We start from the raw sequence: 19,029 nt of genomic DNA, 5'->3' as shown, positions 1-19,029 counted from the left end.
ATAATATTTTTTGTCGCTACATTGTCGTCAAAGTTCTAACAACAGCAAAATATTTCCCTTTTTTTCAAAAAAAAAATATGTTGGCAATGTAGAGAAGATAAGTCGTATATGCAAACAATTGAAACTGTTATAAAGGGATCTTCCTAAGGGTAATTGTCAATTGGCATAGGCGACAAGAAAAGTAGACAAATCTATATTTCTCTATACCGCTAGTACACAATACAACTATGTCATGTGTTTTCATATCTTGAAAAGAGTGTTTTTTTTTAAGATGATGCGTAGACATGGAACATTTTTTTTCTTTTTAATAACCTCAATACTAACACTATTTTCAGAAAGATTGCTAACCACTTCTACAAGTGATGGCAAAAAATATCATTATTTTACTATTTGTACTTGGTGTACTCTTACATGGCAGATATACATAATAAGAATTTCACTAAGAAAAGAACTAGCAAAAACTACTACTTTGCCAACTCCACGGCATAAATCCATCACCCACAATTCCACATCATCTAAAAAAAATCATCCACAGATTCACGGGAAGCAGTCTTCATCTGCACTCCTATTGTCCATGAGTTCTTGACCCATGGCCCATGGGGGCCATCCGGCAATGGTCATGGGTTCATGTGACCATAAGATGAGATGAGTTGAGGAGAGCTCGACCCCCCTGCTCTCTGCCTCTCTCTACTTCTCCCCTCCCATTCTCTCTCTTCCTCTCCTCCCGGCAAGCAAAGGCTTTTCTTTCTCTTTCTCACTCTTCTTTTGCTCTCACTGTAATCCGTTCTCTCTCCCCCGGTTTCTCTTGTCTTCTTTCGGCGATGGACCAAGAAACCTCACGGGAACCCCACCCCTTCAGGAGCCGTCCACTGCCGCATTAGTGGGTTCCATTCCTCTTTGGATAGCTTCTCGCGATCGCATTGCCCGTGTTTCTTGATTTGGCCGTCTTGGTTGGTTCCTAGCTCTTGGATGAGGTGGGATTCGTAGAGCGGTGCGGCGGCGGCGGCGTTTTTCTTGGTAAATTTCTGTTCTTGATAGGTTGGGGTTTTGATCTTGGGAGCCGCTGGATTGATTTGTTCTGGTTTTCGTGATTAATTCCTTTCGTCCGGTTTCATTTCTTGATGTTTAGGTTGGGGTAGGTTGTTTCCATCTTCGGCGGAGGAGAGATGGTGGGCGGTGGAGGGCAGTCGTCCATGGAACCCGACGCCGAAGACCTCGAGCGCGGCGAGCGGCGCCGGGATGCGCCTGAGTTCGTGGACGGCGATGACGGGGACGAGGAAGAAAGCCAGTACTTCTCGGACGCGGAGGACCGGTCGTGGCCGTCGCACTCGCGCCACGACTCCACCGCCTACGAGGACTACATCTCACCGTGCGCATCCGCCCGCGCGAGCTCTGTCGACGCCGATGCCGACGGCGACGGCGACGGCGAGACCGTTGGGGAGCATTGCAGGAAGTCGTCCTGCGTGTCCGAGGGCTCACTGGAAGACGTCGACCTGGAGGCCGGACTGGCCGAGATCATCAAGGCCAGCCCCGAGAAGTCCGAGCAGAACTGCCGCATTTGCCACCTCGGCCTGGAGAGTGCGGCAGCCGACTCCGGCGCCGGCATCACGCTCGGCTGCTCCTGCAAGGGCGACCTGTCCTACGCCCACAAGCAGTGCGCCGACACCTGGTTCAAGATCAGAGGCAACAAGTAAGTCCCAGGCTCCCAGCCCATAGAACTGGATGATTTAGACCAATTTAGTGATTTTTAAGGCAGCAAATACTTAAACTCATCCTGCCAAGTCTACATGGTTTGGTAATTTCACCGTGTTTCATCCGTAGGATGTGGCATTACACACGACTGCAATACAGATATTCAGGGTTTACTGATTGCGGATATGAGGTTTATCTGAAAGATAATGCATTTGGGAGTGCATAACACATGGTTAAGGAATCTTAGCAGGTGGCGGTTGTTTTGGTTTCTTTAGGTGGGCAAAGTTAAAGGGAGCAAATGGGGTGCAAAAGGCAAAGCAAATTATTAATTAGTAGGCTTGTAGGATTCGCTGATGCTGAGATTGTTGGAGAGGATAAAGTTACAATTTGTTCTTTCAGTCTGCTTTCTCACAGATTCTGTGCATTATCTGTTTGCTGTCTGAGTTTTATTTTATTTATTTGAGAGCTCATGGAGTATTGTCTTGACCAAGTATGTTCTTGATAGATTGACGTGGTCTTATTTGAGTATTTGTGACATGGAATTTTTGTTTGGTGGTGTAGCCGTGTAGGGAGTAGAGTGGTTGTGTCACTTTCCACTACAGAAGGTATATGCTTTGGTGAAATTGTTGTGGCAGCAGCCAGCAATCATAAAGTCTCAGTGATAAGTGTTTCCATTACAGGAAAGGGATGCAGATATTTCCAAAGAGCGGTTCTCATTATCTGTTTAGCGCACATTGGAATTCTCTAATGTTCAGTAGATGCTGGTGCTTTGATCAAACTTTATAGCTTTTGTTATGTCTTGTTATTGCAAACAAGATTTGCCACCTTAATCTATATTGGTTCTTAGGATTCACAAATTGATAGTAATAAGGATAGTTCCCTAGCAATTCAGGATGTGATTTATTCTAACATGAACTGGCAGTTTCACGAATCAGTGATCTTAAATTTATAATTAGGAACCGGAATATAACTATTGAATTCTTATCTGCAATGTCAATGAAATGAAGTAGTAACCTTGTGTCTATCTAGCACTTTTTCATTGTCTGCTTTTATCAAGTTCTCTAGATTTAGATTTTGTTTACCTGCTTAACAAATTATTTTATCACATAGTGTCAACTACTAAACTGTCAAATACGTAGAAGCGCACTGGAATGCTTATTACTTGAAACCAATGATCAGTTCAAGACATGCAAAAGTGAGCCTTTAATCAACTTCTTTATTGAACATATGTCGGATCCTGTCTTTATTGTTCATCTTGCAAACTACTCTGTCAAAAATTGTGTCTCCCGATGTCATGGGCAGTCAGAGGTCTTATGGGCCGGCTGGGCAGGCCCATTAGGGTTAGGTTTAGGGATCAGATTAGGTCTTACTTAGGGGTCAAGGAACCCTCTCTATATAAAGAGAGGAGATGTGTCATTCAAGGCAGGCAAGAATTATGAGAGATCAATCTAGTCCCAATCCCCAATTCCTCTCCCCAGTCTAGATCCAATCCCAACCTAACCCTAATGGGCCTGCCCAGCCGGCCCATAAGACCTCTGACTGCCCATGACACCCGAGTTTACCTCATGAAATTTAGGCAAACATCAAGATCATTCAATGCATGCCTGTTGTCTCTCGCTCGTAAAACACAGTTATCAGTGCATCCATATGGAGCATTCCTCTGTTCCAGGAAATGTGGCTTATGCCTTCCTATCAGAATAGTTTCAGGTCATATACTTGTTGCCACTACTGATTGTCATTGCCTTTAGTACCCTTTGTACAAAGCTAAGGTCTCATCTGACAACATTTCTCTCCTTATACATGCTTAGCGACATTGATTTATTACCTTCTTTTTTTTAACGGGATTTATTGCCTTCTATAGTGAACGAAAATGTTAAAATGACCACTTTGCTTCTTACATTTTTCTTCAAATGCAAAGCTCTCTGTTTATGGATTCCTGTAATTCTAAAGTGTATGAATTGAAATGTTTCTTCTTTTCTCAGGATATGTGAGATATGTAGCTCAACTGCAAGCAATGTGGTAGTTTTGGGTGATCCAGAGTTCAGCGACCAGTGGAGTGAAACAAACAACGTATCTACTGTGCAAGCACCGCCAGCTGAAGCCCGAAGGTTCTGGCAAGGGCACAGGTTCCTCAACTTCCTCCTTGCCTGCATGGTGTTCGCATTTGTCATCTCTTGGCTCTTCCACTTCAACGTCCCCGGCTAAGTTCTTCGCGCACATGGGCCCGAATAAAAGCGCTCCAAAGCCATTACTCCAAACATGTGGGTAAGATCTAGCGAATCTGTAAGAACAGGCTGGGTTGAAGTAAAAGTTTGAGATGGTACAAAAGAAAAGAGAGTACATGGTGGGGATGGTGATCCTGCATTTGTCCATAATGACGAATGCCTTTGCGTTGGTAAAGAGTTAAAGATTAAAGATGGCGATCCCCGTAAGAAAGGGAGCATGACTGAGGGTTTCCCTGCCGGCTTGTGGAATCTAGATGTAGTTGAAAGCAAGGAATAGAAAGTGTGTTGCTGCATGGTTGACGTTATCACTGTGCGATGATGGAGATTTGTTTAGTCCGATCATTTTTCTAGCTTTGAAAGTTGAAACCACCTGTCATTTGGTCTCCTCATTTGGTGTGATCTCGTGAAGATTCCTCTCTGATGGCCCTTTGTTCAGATGCTTCTAATACTGTGGAGGGTGGGCTTCTGCTTCCTGGCTCATGAGAGCCTGCCCCTGGTAGTAGTAATAAAAAAAATGTTGCGGGCTGCTCGAACTTTCCTGTGCACATTGGTATTGCCTATTGCGGTTTGTTTGCGTGCCTCGTTGATAGCTGACCTGTGTTTAGGATGTTTGTCTTCTGAATTTACCGTGTGTTTGGTTGGGGGTTGGAGCGAGCTGGGTTGGGTTGGACCCATCTCCATGGCTGTTTGGATGCAATTGAGGTGGGTTGGATTGGCTCCGCGAAGGAATATTCCTCCAATATGTGGGTTCGCCGATTCCTCGAAAAACGACGGACGGAGCGAACCTCCTGTAGCGAACCCACTTTTCGCGACATCCGATGACGGAGACTGCGATGACGGGCGATGGAGGATGCGGGGCAGCGGAGGCCAAGCTCCGGCGCAGCGGAGGGGGGGGGGGGCAGGCCCGCGCACGGAGGCAGCGAGCCCCGACGCCGGCACGGGCCCTGGCGCGGCCGCTTGCTCCGGCGACGGTGCGAGCCGGCGGGGGCGGCGGTGGCCGCGAGCCCTGGCGGTGGCGACCGCGAGCTTCGGCGGCGATGCGAGCCTGCAGGGGTGGGGCACGGGGAGGCAGCTCGCGCAGAGCAGAGATGAACTCCCATGGCGGCGGCAACAGCGAGCCCCGACACCGGCACGAGCCAGGGTGGCGGCAGCCTCAAGCTCCGACCGCGAGCTCCAGCGGCGGTTCGAGCCTGCGGGGATGGGGCACGAGGAGGCAGCCCGTGCAGAGCAGAGCCGGACTCCCATGGTGGCGGCGAGCCTGTGCGGTAGTGAGTCCGGGCTATCGGCGGCGGCGGCGAAGGGGATTGATGGGGGTGGCGGTTCTGTGCGTCGGTGGAGGAGGAGGCTGCTGGGGCGGCGGGGCCATGAAGAGCCATGAAGGGCGGTACGGCAGAGCCATGGCGAGCGGCGGAGCGTGAGTGAGGACAAGCCGGACGAGCTCGGTCGCGCGCGGATCCGGCGTCGAGCTCGGTCGCGCGGTCCGGTGACGACGAGTGGCAGAGGAGGGCGGGGGCGGCCGGCGGAGGAGGGCGGGGCGGCCGGTGGAGGAGGGCGGCGCGGCTTCGGTGGTGGACGGAGGAGGAAGAAGATGGATGAAGGAGGAAGGAGCTTCGGTGCCACTGACATATGGGGCCCGCTGGAGGAAGAAGACGGAGAAGCCAACGGCGTGAACATGGTCCGTCCCTCTTTTCAATCTCTTCAACCAAACAAAAAATTGGGTTCGACTCAACCTCTTAATATTTTTTCATCCAAATAAAAGAGAGGTTGGAGCCATATCTAAAACGAGGGATGGACCCAACCCATCCCACTGAGTCCTCCAACCAAACACACGGTTAGGAGAACGACAGACACACGGTTAGGAGAACGACAGCCGCTGAGTTTCTTTCATGCTGGCAAGTTCAGGGAGAGGATGGGTGAGCTCTGTTTCAGAATTCTGGGAGCCTGCGGTTACCAGGCGCTGCGGCGCTGCCCAGAGCCCCAGAGACGCAATAAATTGCAGCGATCCTCGGCTCGGGGGCGTACAAGGAATTGATCCGATTCACAAGGACTACGTTTCTGCTTGTGGGCCCGGGCATAAATGCACGATCGAGGCGTTGTAGGTAAACACGGCTCGAAATTAGTACGAAGTATACACACGGGCGTGTTTGAATTTTGAGTTGTACGGGGCCTGAGGGGAAACGACCCGTATCATCACTGTAGCGCGATGAGCTCTTCAGAGGTCAGATCTGCAGGGATTCTGAATTTCTGATCCCATCTACGCTAGCGAAGTGACCAAAGCTCCTCGAGTCTAGTTGGCTACAGAAGTTGAGGTATGATCATCCCCACAAGGTTGCGAGTTTGAATCCCAGTTAGAATGAATTTTCGCTTGTGAGTAAAAAATCCTCACCCCCGGCCGCATTTTTTTTTTACGCTGGCGAACTGCAGCAAGCGAGTACGCCATGTATTCATATTGCAAAGGTTTTTACATGAAAAGTTCAGGGCATCACTGCACATCAGGATACGCTTTCAGCACTGTGGACTGGCTGCAAACGCATTTACGTAACTGCGGGGACGTGCTTTAAGTACTGCGGACTCTTTCACGAATTTTCCCGACAAAAAGATGGTCACCATGTTTGGAGTCTTCTCTTTGGAAAGTTTCACCGTAACTACATTTTTGGTCTCGGTCGGAGCTACTTATCTACTAGGCACTCGATTTTTTCAAGCCATTGGAGGGGGATTAGAGTGGTCCTCGCCCATCTTCTACTTCCACCTAGCACTTTTATCATAGCTTTGCCCGCCGGGCCCAGCTGCCAGGCAGTCACAGCGATGTACTCCCTCCGTCCCGCTTTTAAGTGTCGCTTGGAAAGGGTGCCTGTGACTGAGGGGGTAGTGAACTAGTGACTCCATAGAGAATCGACGACGGTCCGGCGAGAACGAACAAGTCCAAATTACTCCCCTCAGATACCACCAATGTCCGGATAGCACCCTTAACTATTTCTTGATTTAGTTTGACTCCCAAACTGTATTATTTAGTTCATTAATCTTTTAATATAATTTATATTTTTTTATTTATGATATACAAATGGAATCTTAATTTATGATTTTGCATGGTTGTAGTGGACATTACAATGTGTGTTAAAAATATATTACGAAATTTTCATCATTATTTTACCTATAATATTGTATCATACTCCCTCCATACTCGAAAAGAAAGTCGCTTTGGATAAAGTTTGGGTCAAACATTGGGAATAGAAATCATGAATAACTTTTTAAGTTGTTGAGTTTCAAAATACAAAAATCATATGAATAAATTTGTCTTGAAAAATACTTTCATAAAAATATAAATATATCATTTTGCGATAATTTAAAAAAAACAAAAAGTCAAAGCTAAACTTTGGAGACTGTGTCGATGTCCAAAATGACTTTCTTTTCAAGTATGGAGGGAGTATGTGTTAATTTATTATTATAAATATCATATCCTATCAAAATAATGATGAAAAATTCTTGACATATTTTTCTAAAATATGTTATGATGTCTTCCATCACCCCGCAAAATTTCAATTTGAGACTTCACTTGTGCATCGACAAATAAAAATAAATAAATTTCATTAAAGGGTAAATTGGATAAAATAACATAGTTTATGGGGTAGGTAAATTGAAATAAGAAATAGTTTACGGAATTAACTGAACTTTAACAATATTTGAGGGGAGTAATATGGATTTTTTTCGGGCAAAAACTACCATGCCTCGGCACATCTCCTTCAGCCTTCCGCCGCTAGCCCGCTACCATCCGGTCATATGACCAGCGCAGCCGTGTCCCCGACGCCGATTCAATGCTGCTCAGGATCGAAGCTCGGTAGCGCTTCCTTTTTCCTAGGACACTGGACACATGGTGCCACGCTGATCCTGTGCGAAGAGTGGTACCGAGCGAGATCATTAACAGGGTCGGCTGAAACACTGAACAGTGGGGGTTGCAGTACCAGACGCCGATTCAATGCTGCTCATCAGGATGCGCACAGCGAAGATCATCCGGATTTTTTTTTTTTGCGAAAAGAAGATCATCCGGATATTGATGTTCTACATTCGATCATTTTTCTGCACCAATTCTGCTTACCGTTTTACCAATTCGATGCGGCAAAAAGAAAACCAACCATCCAAGCCCAAAGAACATACATGGCGCTCCGACTCGGACACCGATACCCTGTCGGCAACACGGGCGGTCGGTCCGCACAGAGCACTCGATGGCGCTCGAGGCACGCCGCGCCCGGCTCTCGCAGATCTCACGCAACCGCCTCCACAGCTCAGTAGCTCACACCGCATGTGCCGCGCCCTGTTCCCGTGCCTCCGCCCGTCCGCCGTATACGCGACGACAGCAGAAACCACGTGCCGAGCTCCGCTCCTCGCGCGGTCGCTCGGCTGAACGTGCCGTCGCGTGGTCTGCTCGGCTATCAGCGCGGCAAGGAAATTGGCAAGCGTGGGAGCTTTAGCGCGAAGCCACATCTCGTATACTCCACTACTCGTCTGCTCCAGGCATCATCGCGCACATCAGTTGTTCTTTCCCCATTGCGCGCATCAGCTAGCGCATGAGTGGCAAGACCGACGCTATAGGATATATATAGCCCGCATGTGTTATCAGATCAGTATGTACATCAAGATCAATTTCTTTCTATTTTTTTCCCTGTGCCCTCCTGAGAAATGTTACTGCAAGCAATAAGGCTGAGCCGAGAAACGCCAGAGGACTCGGATTCCTGCACGACGCGACGAGGCAGTTCGGGGAGATGCATATGGAACGCTGCGGCTGGAATCTTGGACGGCTTCAGAGCTACAGGCGGAACGGGCGGGGCCTCTCCCGGGCAGTTTTTTTTTTCTTGGCCCCCGGAGGATTCTCCTCCGGGCGCCAAGGACAAAGCTCCCGGTGAAAAGCAGATGCCGCCGGGCCCTTATGTGCCGTTGGCAGTGGGTGCCTCGGTGAGCGCGTGATTGGTGTCTTCGTCGTGCTGCCTCCCGTTCATCTGCGCCCGCTGTCGCTGAAAGTCAGGAACAGGCATGTCAGCCAAAGTACAGCATCGTGTTGTGAAGCACCACGCACCCGGCAGCAATGCCTAGCTAGATGCTTCACACGAACTCTGGTAGTAATTAACCATTAATCCTCACACGAGGTTTTGCCGTGATCAAACAAGTTCAGCAGTTAGCATTGTAAATGAAGTCGATCGGTGAAGACTAAAGAGTGCTGCCGGATGTAGGTAAAGATTTGTTAGTAAAAGCTCCACGTTACCCGATCAGTAGGATCCCCATGGTTCCCGTTCAGTAACTTGTGGAACTCGTCCTTCAATTTACTGTCTCTCTCTTCCTTCAACCTGATCTCCTTTTCTTTGGTGCTCAACGGAAGCAAAGGTACACCATTAGTCCGATCCGGCATTTCTGCAGAAATGTCAGCAATCAGCAAGCCCTGTTACAAAGTGCCTATCATGAAGAGCCTCTTTGTCACTGCTAATGTGACATGAAACAGTACCTGGCAGCTTGTTGTCCACAAAGAATACCACTAAGTTTACAGTATACCTGCCGTGGAGAACAACAGTTAGATGAAGGCAGTACCCAAATATAATAGATAAGCACATCTAGAAGTTAACATACCATGCAACAACAACGTCAACGGAGTAGTGCTTGCGAGAAGCAATTATAAGAAGACTCTGAACTATAGCCATGAACCAAGCAAGGAACTTGATGAATCTGAAAATACAATGTCCACAGTTCAGGAATAACGAACTACCGGGAGAAAGTTAGAACTTTGTAAGGTTCATTCAAAAAAAGAAAATATCAGTAAAGCATCATCACCTTTTTGAGCCATATTTATGGTATGTTCGGACGAAGACAAGAGTGAAAATCATGTGAGATGAAAATATCAAATCACCGCAACCAAAAAGCACTCCACGAGGAACTGCAAAAGGCAATTTGAAGTGCTGGATTATCAATTTATCAGAAAGAATTCCTTGCAGAATCTACCAACCCAACAAAACGTAAGACTTACAGTTAATCAGGAGAACTTCAAGTACACTGTTTGGTGGTGGAAGAGTTGCCAATTCTGAGCCCTACAAAGACAGCACTATATGCCTTCATATATGACTGTGCGGCATGTTTTCACATGCTGTAATCCAGAAGACAGTATTAAATGAACCGAAGAGGTTACCTCACGACAGTGATAATTTGGACCTGGGAGCTGGGTCGAATAGAATGTAATAATCCTTAAAAACTGTGAAGCCTGGACAAAAGAGTATGGAATGAAGTTAATAATTTCTGGACATTCGTAAAAGACTACGATGAAGAAACTAGGAACCTGTACTTACAACTAAAAAAGCGAGCACCCTGCGCCAGATTAACACGGTATAGAAACGTTTGATGTGATAAATAAAAGGATGGAATGTCCACTGTACAGAAAGATAATCATGTGTGAGAACTCAAGCCTGATATGCAGCATGATATAGAAGATAGTGTCACAGAAAATGCCTGAAGAAAGGACAAATTATACATCTCGTAATTAAAAAATTACAGTATTAAAGATGTTAAACAAAAGAATAACATTCAAATGAAAAGGAATTCCAATGTGTCAAGATGACTTTAGTTCATCACAAACAACAGAGTAACCAGATATCACATTGGAGCACTACAGCAATGGAGGAATATAAACGGCAGTTAATGTTTACATTTTTCAGCAAACACTTTTTTGGCTTTAACTTCAACTTTTTGCCAGTATGAAGATGTTAAAGTAAAGAAATAACATCAACATAAAAAGAAATTCCAATGTGCTCAGATGACATTGGGTTCATTAGAAACAACGGAGTTACCATGTATGATACATAGCACCACATCAATGGTGGATAATCAAGTTTTAATTTTAAACAAACATGACAACAATCTACTGTGTATGTCTTATGCAAAACCAGATCAATCTCAGAGCCAACCTTCAGGCTCATACAATCAACATGCCCTCGGTGTTTGTGTTTTCAATTAATATATAGTTTGCAGCATTATCTTATCAGGAGAGAGAATAAACCAATGATGACATGAGAATACATGCACATAACTATACAAAGATGGACACAGACTAACAGTGGCAATCTAAGCAGACAGTTGAAAGAGTTACCTACCAACACGAAGGAGAGGAAGATGGAAGAAAATATGCTCTCACTAAGATAACCTTTGTCTTGCCCAAGCTCCTAAAAAGATTCAACAGTTCCCAATTGATTAGTGAGTAGAAATCAATTTCATCCTAATTGATAAAAAAATAGAAGCAATTCACTTACTGGAAGGGCCATAAATCCCAAGTCCTGGAGCAGTGGTCCAGGTCGATGCAAATAATGTACTCCTCGAGCAGCCAATCCATGAATGTACTATTTATAGGCAAAATCATTGTATATGAATCTCCACAGTAATCCATTAATCAACTGAGAAACATAGCTGAATAAGTAACCCTAGGTAACTAAATACACACAAGAATATGTGAAGAATAGGAAATGCTCATCGCATTAGGAAAACAAAAACTGCAGAGTTTAAGGGGAGAAATAATTGACAACTAAAAATTGCATTCTTTGCTCACAAAAGAGAACTAATAGCCACCTAGTAGGTCTGTAGGTGTCATAAGATTTTTGTTTTTGTAACCATACCAAATATTTGGTTGTGGAAGAGCTGGAGTCAGAAAGAACGCTTGATGTAATTTGGCAAAACATATTTTAAGTAATGTATGAAACAGAAGTCTCCAAATCCCTGGAGCGACAATAACCAATGTGGAACAAATGCTGACAGCAAAAGTTGGGTTGTTAAGAAACACTCCCTCCGTTTCAAATTGGTCATCTTATCAAATCTAAATACATAGTTTTTTGCTATGTATCTAGAAATAGTGTATATCTAGGTGCATAGCAAAAGCTATATACCTAGATTTGCCAAAACGACCTACAATTTGGAACGGAGGGAGTAGGTGCTTAATTTGTTCAAAGAAGACATTGATAGATGGGTCTCAGATTATCACAGACCTATCCAATTTGTTGATGCAACAGCACAACTTGATGGGACTCAAGGAGAGTTTGACTAATCCATTGAGATAATAATAAGTTAACGGCTTAACGCCAACATAATATTCACGATATATGAATATAAAAGGCAACAGCAAAAATGGTCTACTTTGATGGCTTAAGAGGTGAAAGGAAAACCTAAACTTTAAAGTACATACCCGCACACTTTTTCACAATAACTTTTGCTACGTGTGTTAGTATACATAAGAAGTGCACCAGATTTTAGCAATAAATTGCTGATTTCAAACGAAAAGGGAAATTTTATATAGATAAATTCTATTGAAGGAGAAATCTGTGGCCCCTCCCTCTCTCTTATTTTGAGAGAAACAAAATTTGCTCTCCTGTAGTCCCCTTCTGAAAACATGAACCCAGAGAATGCAGCGCAATCTAAGAATAGAAATTACTCGTACATAGCTCAGACGTCTAATTGAACCAATGTGCTAGACGTCTGTGCCAAGCATAAATAAACACTACTGGTACAAAAACATACCCTCAAATTCAGATGTGCGAAAAAAGCAAAAATAATATAATGCATGAGAAGTTACTTAATTGGGGCAGACCTGATATGTTAAGTAGTAAATTAACACGGCCTAATAATTCAAAACCGCAGGCAGTAACAATCTAGTAATAATAACAAAGCACGCACGAAAGTAATAATTCCAGCTGTGGCCAGAATCTATGGCAATAAACCTGCGGAGCTCACCTGAAAAATCAGCCCGGCGAGTAGGAGCCCCCACTTCTCGCGCAGGAGCTGCAGCTCCACCAATATCTCCGCAGTCACCTTCCGCCATACCTACAGACCCAAAAAGCAACCCCATAAATTCCCACAGCTCGATCAGCGAAAACCGCACCAAGTAAGCAGGACCAGCAAAGCCCCCGCATCGAATCGAGGCGAGACCTTGGACGCCTCCCGCGCTATGTACATCGTCAACTCCGGCGCAGCCCCCCGCTCCCACGCCGGCCGGCCCCGCAGCAGCTCCTACTGGGCGCGGGCACGATCACGTCCATGCTCCGATCCGCACATCGCGCCTCGCGTCCGCCGGGCGCGGGATCGGCGCCTTCCCGTAGCGCGGAACGGCTCGAAATCGGAGAGATATACGGTACGGACACGGCGCGCCAAATTCTGGCCCCCAAGCTCCTCGAAGCGGCGGGGCACCGGGAGCGGCCGAGGCGGTCGGGCCGTCCCGCGGGGCGGCAGGAGCGGCGGCGGAAGCGAGGCGTGCCGCGAGCGGGGCGGCGGTGGCGGCCGGCGGCCGGCGGCTGGCGGCTTGGGAGAGTCAAGTTGAGAGAGAGAGAGCTGGAGAGATCGAGAGAAACGAGGGCGGGTCGGGGAAGCGGTGCGGGAGGGGAGGGGGTTTTGTGCAAAAAGAAGGCGAGTGGGGTGATCAAGGTCGTGGGGCTCCCTTTTGGCACGGGGCGGTTAGAAATCCTCAAGGCGTGAGACGACGACGCCCTGCTGCATGTGTGAGCGTCAGTTTTTTTCTTTTTTTCTTTTCATTTTTCAAGCCACGCACGCAGCCATGTGCCTAACGCCTGTACCATGTGCTCGGCTGCTCAAGAAAATACGAGGAAGTTACTGGGCGCCCTGATCCCCGGTTCCTGCAATCGGAGTTCGCGATGGGTCGCCGTCACGCGTCAGGATGTTAGCACGGAGGATGTGAAACTGAAAATTCAGTGGTGGAATTTGGGGGTCAGCATCCGCGTGAGCGATCCACCAAGACATGGCGCTCCAAAAATGCTTCTTCAAGGGGAAAAAAAAGCTAGCTACTGGAAAGCGAGCAGCCGGAGCTCCATCCAGATCAACAAAAATTATTGTAAGACCTGCACAGGAAAGCGGATACCCTCACAAATGAAGAATCCGATGTGTCCACTCAGGCATACAAAAGGGATTCCGTCACGTCTTTTGGACCGGCGGCGATCGTCGTGCGTACTTTGAAACAGGCCTCGCGCTCCCGAGAGGATCAGACGGACGCAAGCTTGCCCGGTGGGTGGCGTGAGTGGAGCAGGCGGTTGGCCGGGCCCAGGTCGAGCGCCGTGTCCCTGCCGCGGACGCCGATCCGAGTCCCACCAGCACCAGGTGACGGGATCACGGCGGCGCGACGGGGCCAGGCCGGCGCGGCGCCACCTGCTCCGAAGGCGCCCCGATGCGCGGCTGCGGCTGCGGCTGCGGCTGCGTCGGCGCCCCGATGCGATCGAAACTGCTTTCTTTTTTCTTTTTTCTTTTTTGGCGGCGGACTGAGTAGAATACAGCCGCCTACCTGGCAGCTGGCACATGCGGACATGCGGTGACGCTGGCCGCGGATGTGGATGGGATGGGCGCCCGGCGCTGGAGACAACGAACAGCGATGCGCGCGGCACATGATCATCTACGCCGGAAACGCCTGGTCTCCGTGCCTACGGAGAGAGAGGCTGCCGAAGCCGAACCGAAACCGCGCCGGAACGAGACACGAATGATGGCGCGAGGCCACGACCTGCGGCAGCTTAACGTGCGTGCGGCTTCGACCGGACGGGCGGCGTCCGGTGACCCGAGGGATCGGTTGGGGGGGGGACGCCGTGGATGATGGAACCGCAGGAGGAAGCTGCACTGCTGCAGAGCCGAGACAGGTCTGTTGGTGCTGGAGTGGTGTGCCAATTTTGCCCGGGGGTGCGCGCGCTTGGTGTCCACACCAAGCTTTCAGACGCAGAATCATCGGTGAGTTGATATGGTGGGTGATGTCTTTAAGCAATTGCCATTTGCTTCCTAGGTGGAGTTTTAGTTAAAAACTGATCTTGCACGGGAATAACCGAGATCTCCGCATATATCAAGGACTGGTTTAGATGCAAAATTTAAAATTTCAAAACTATCGCATCGAATGTGTGTGGCACATGTATAGAGTATTAAATCTATACGAAATAAAAAATTAATTGTATAGTTTACTTGTAAATTACGATACGAATCTAATGAGCCTTATTATGCCATGATTAGACACTAATGGCTACAGTAAACACGTGTTAATAGTAGATCAGTTAGCCTTAATAAAGTCATCTCGTATTTTACAGATGAATTTTGTAATTAGTTTTGTGATTATTCTATGTTTAATATTTCAAATATGAAAATTTTCTCTTTCAAAAATTTTATAAGGTGCATCTAAACAAAACCCAAATCATCAGAGACAACAAAAGAGATGTCAGCATGTGTTCCTATCCTGACTCGCTGGCCTTGAGAATTTTCAGAAAAAACCTGTGTGGCAGTCAGCAGTCAGGAAGGAGGTAGTTGGGTCAACAAAAACCGTTAGCAGTTTAACCGCGTGACATCGGAATTCCTGCGAGGGAGAGGCGAAAGGTCAGCTTTGATTCGAGCACAGGAAGCACAATTGTAGAAAGGCCACTCGTACGGCCCCCGAGTTAAAAATTGTCCAGTCGAACAAGATCCATTCCGAATTCACAGTTTCTTGCGGCGTGTAAGTGGAAGAATCCCCCAATGGTTTTCCCCCGTTTGAAGTCAACTAGTGTTAGGTTCTGACTACGTTTCTGAAAAGTCCGTATCCGTATGCTTCTTCAGCATGAAGGGTGCTACCCGCCCACCATTACCAAAGCACCGTGGCCGTAGAGAACGAGCACAAAAACGAAAAAAAAAACTCATAGATTTCTCTGTTCAGAAAAATGAAGCAAATCCTTTGCTTCATGTTGGTGTTGCCATCTCCAAAAGGCAACAATCCGTGTCAACGGATGATGCAAGCTCCTGCGTCACCGATCCTTATCCAACATTCCCAAGTCAGAGAGAGGATGATGGATGGCTTGAGCTTGAGGTGATCGCTAACAGGTTGTCCACTAGGCTGTTTCCATCAACTGAACAACTTGCTAATGCTCAGCCTTGTTCCTGAATTGTACAGTTTGTGCTCCTATCCCGCCATGAAAGTGGAGCAAGTACACACTTGTCGTGGTGTGCAAACCCACAGCCGGATGGCGTAATGCACCCGTCTAAATCCAAAGGGTGAGTACTCGGGGGTTAGCTAGGACTAGTTCGATCTCGCTGGAAAAACACGATGAACACAGTAGGTTTAGAGTGGTTCGGGCCGCCGGAGCGTAATACCCTACGTCCACTGTGTGTTGTATTGCATGTGTTCCCTTCGTCTCGAGAGAGTCTGAGGAGTGCCAGAGAGTTTGTAGTGTGCAGCGAGCGCCTCCCTTTTATATCTCAAGGGAGATGCGTACATGGCCGTTGAGTCCCCGACAAGTGGGCCCAATCGATGTAGTATAAAATAACATAATATTCATACATTATGGCGTTGCAGGCGAATGAGATCTCATTTCTGGATTTCCTTGCTCTACCCGCGGGAATTCTTCGTCCAGCATATCCATGCCCTGTCTTATCGAAACGGCGCCAGGGTGTAGCTTGCGGCGTTGCCTACAACGTAGCTGAACGGGCCGTGTAGCTTGCGGCGTAGGCGGTATGATGGAAAAGTGACGTGCCGTCGTAACCATTTAATGCGGCAGACGGGCTCTGCGCGGATGCAGCGCATGCGGCTGCACTGTGTTCATCGGTAATATGCGGTCTATAGTGATGCCTGACAAAGGCTGTCCCGCGTGCCGCGGCGGCAAAGCACGCCTCAACCACCCGCATTGAATGCGGTGGGTGGGCGAGTCTTACAGCGGAAGACTCGCGCCCGCGCCCGCGGGGCACGTGGCGCCCCCGGACACCCCCCCCCCCCCCCCCCCCCCCCGCGGCGGTATGCTGGTTCTACACGCGTGGGAGGTCCGGACGGGCGCGAGGAGGTCCCGGACCCCTATGGGGGTCCGGGCCCTCAGCTGTTGGCTCGGAGCTTCCCCTCCTCAGGGACACGTGGCGTCACCGGACCTATCCCAGAGCGGGGAGCGGGTCCGGGGCCGTTGGCTCGGTGAGGTAAGAGCCTGATCCGTGGGGCCCGGCTGCTCCGCCCCTTATGGCGTAGTTACGGATGACTACGTGAGTCCTGCCTTGCTTCAGTAGTAGTGAGTATCCGACAACACTAACGATGATTTCAACCGAACCAGATATTGCTGCTCTACCGGGAATGATGGCGCAAGAGTTGATAAGAGTTCTTACCGTGCGTATGAAATCAAAAGCTGCGTTTCATCTAATCAAGGTGGATCAAACTCTGTTACGAGTTTACCATGGCCGTGCCCCAGAGCCGCTGTGCTGCTGCATTCCAAGGGCACGAAACTTTTCACTAAAAAGATAATTGCGTATCTTTGTATTAAGATAAAAGAAAAGTGTTTACACAGCGTGTTATACATGGCAGACACCACGCTTCCCGGCGTTCGAGGAAAGCTGTATACTGTAATTACACGATACATACAAATTGCAAAGACAAGTCAAAGTCAAGACCATGTTTGGAACATGAGGCTTTTCTCTCTTTTTTTGTGTGTGTGTGTGTGGATATCTCGTGGCTTGGGTTGTCTGGGCCGTTAAAGAACATCTTGTTCGTCAACAATTTTCAATATGGATTGCATGCAAATTAGGAAATACGCCGGTCGAAATAAGGCCCTGCCTCTCTGTAGCTCCATCCAGGCGACCAGGCCTCCATCTCCTGAACTGGACCATCGAAGCACCACTTGAAATTAAGCCCTGCCCTGTCACCTCACCTGTGCCCTCTTTTTATGAAGCACTGGATGGAGCTCCAGGTCTCCAACTCGATCATCACAAGACTGACGCACCTGAAGATTAACAAGCTGCCGCAAAATTCCGAAGAAGCTTAGAAGAAGAAACTGTAGACTGTAGTTCCTGTAAAGCATAGGCCCCACAGGATAACGAAGGGCAACTCCAAGTATTGCGGGCCTAATTAGGTCTAGCCGGCCCATGGTGCTTGTAATGCGTTTACTTGTAGGGTAAGTAGGGTAGACCCCTAGATACCTCGAATTACCGTAGTCCAAAACTCCAGATTCTTGTGAGTGATAATCGTCTAATCAATGTAGTAGTGACCCGCAAAAAAATGCAGTAATGCGACAAAATGACCATATGAAAAAAAAACATAGAAGAACGGGCTTTGCTTGGATAACAGCTAGAACGCGGCCCAGTTGAAGATACGCTAGCCCAGCCACAGAGCCCATTTTGCAACCTAACAACAACAAATCACGGCCGCTCCTCCATAGGGCCGAAAGAACGCAAACACGTCCTAAACATAGATGTCCCGTCGATTGCTGCAAGAACCAGAGAGCTCGTAATAATCTCAAAAAAAAATAAAAACAGAGAGCTCGTGGCATGTCTACGCCTACCAATCGGAATCACAGTTCGCCGGCGACGTCGCTGTCGGGCACTTATCGTCGCGCACCGTCGGCGCTCGCACGCACGGGCTCAGGAAACCGGCGCCGGCCCCAGTCCGCGGCGGAACCGGAATCGAGATAGCCGAGGCGTGAAGCATACGCGTTCGCCGGTCGCGCTCGCGCGCGCGCGCGTACGTGCCCCCGAAGCAAAAGATGCGGGCGCGGGGCGCGTTTTCTTCCACCCTTCACCTTCCGTCCCCGCGCGCGCCCGCGGTTTCCTCCCGCCGGACGGCACGCCGCCGTCGGCGCGAGAAACCGCCATCATAGCGATAGGACCGCCCGTGCCTCCCACACTCCAGCTGCTGCCTGCCTAAATCCAGCAGGTCTGCCCCCCCCCCCCCCCCCCCCCCCCCCGGCGCGGACAGAATTCAGTGGAGTGCGGCGATAGAGCTCGGTCACGTCGGCCTGGGATGCCCGGCCATGGGAGAGCTCGAGCACCGGATCAGGGAGGTGAGCTCCGAGGGCACGCCAGGCTTGCCTGATGGTCTGACTGAGACTACTGCACTGCCACTGGCGCCGGTGCGGTGCGGTTACCACAGCGGCCGCATAGCAATTAGCGCTAAGATTAAGAATTTAAGATCCAGCTTGCGGAGGAGCCGACAGCGTGCCGCTGAACGGCGACCACATGCCGCCGGTGCGTTTAGTGTCGGTGTGGCCTTTGCCATGTTCAGCAACAGCAGTCCAACCAAGCAACAACAGAAGCATCATCCTGTACAAGGAGGAGTCCAATGGAGTATCTTCCTAGGTTCCGGTCACCTCGCCGACGCCCGCTGGCAGGTGGGCCC

The 19,029-nt window shown here is 48.6% G+C and overlaps 2 protein-coding genes across 3 annotated transcripts; one reads left to right on the top strand and one right to left on the bottom strand.

Annotated features, from left to right (window-relative positions):
- Positions 1 to 593: 593 nt before the first annotated feature.
- Positions 594 to 4,450, top strand: LOC120698500. Its single transcript, XM_039982133.1, has 3 exons — positions 594 to 1,017; positions 1,130 to 1,690; positions 3,675 to 4,450. The coding sequence occupies exons 2-3, from the start codon at positions 1,167 to 1,169 to the stop codon at positions 3,895 to 3,897; spliced, it is 747 nt and encodes a 248-aa protein (XP_039838067.1). The 5' UTR covers positions 594 to 1,017; positions 1,130 to 1,166; the 3' UTR covers positions 3,898 to 4,450.
- A 3,995-nt stretch (positions 4,451 to 8,445) lies between these two features.
- On the bottom strand, positions 8,446 to 13,335 carry LOC120698499 (phosphatidylinositol:ceramide inositolphosphotransferase-like). Of its 2 annotated transcripts, XM_039982131.1 has the most exons (12): positions 12,861 to 13,335; positions 12,666 to 12,755; positions 11,198 to 11,284; positions 11,042 to 11,110; positions 10,241 to 10,321; positions 10,084 to 10,155; positions 9,925 to 9,985; positions 9,732 to 9,834; positions 9,531 to 9,626; positions 9,409 to 9,455; positions 9,172 to 9,317; positions 8,446 to 8,923 (listed from the first exon to the last, which is right to left on the bottom strand). In XM_039982131.1, the coding sequence occupies exons 1-12, from the start codon at positions 12,885 to 12,887 to the stop codon at positions 8,837 to 8,839; spliced, it is 966 nt and encodes a 321-aa protein (XP_039838065.1). In that variant the 5' UTR covers positions 12,888 to 13,335; the 3' UTR covers positions 8,446 to 8,836. The 2 variants fall into 2 exon arrangements, with proteins under 2 accessions (XP_039838065.1, XP_039838066.1); XM_039982132.1 differs by lacking the exon at positions 12,861 to 13,335 and having other exon boundaries at positions 11,198 to 11,338.
- Positions 13,336 to 19,029: the final 5,694 nt, after the last annotated feature.

This window comes from Panicum virgatum, chromosome 3K (genome assembly GCF_016808335.1).
Source record: "Panicum virgatum strain AP13 chromosome 3K, P.virgatum_v5, whole genome shotgun sequence".
Lineage (NCBI taxonomy): Eukaryota > Viridiplantae > Streptophyta > Magnoliopsida > Poales > Poaceae > Panicum > Panicum virgatum.
This window is presented reverse-complemented; position numbering and strand designations above follow the sequence as displayed.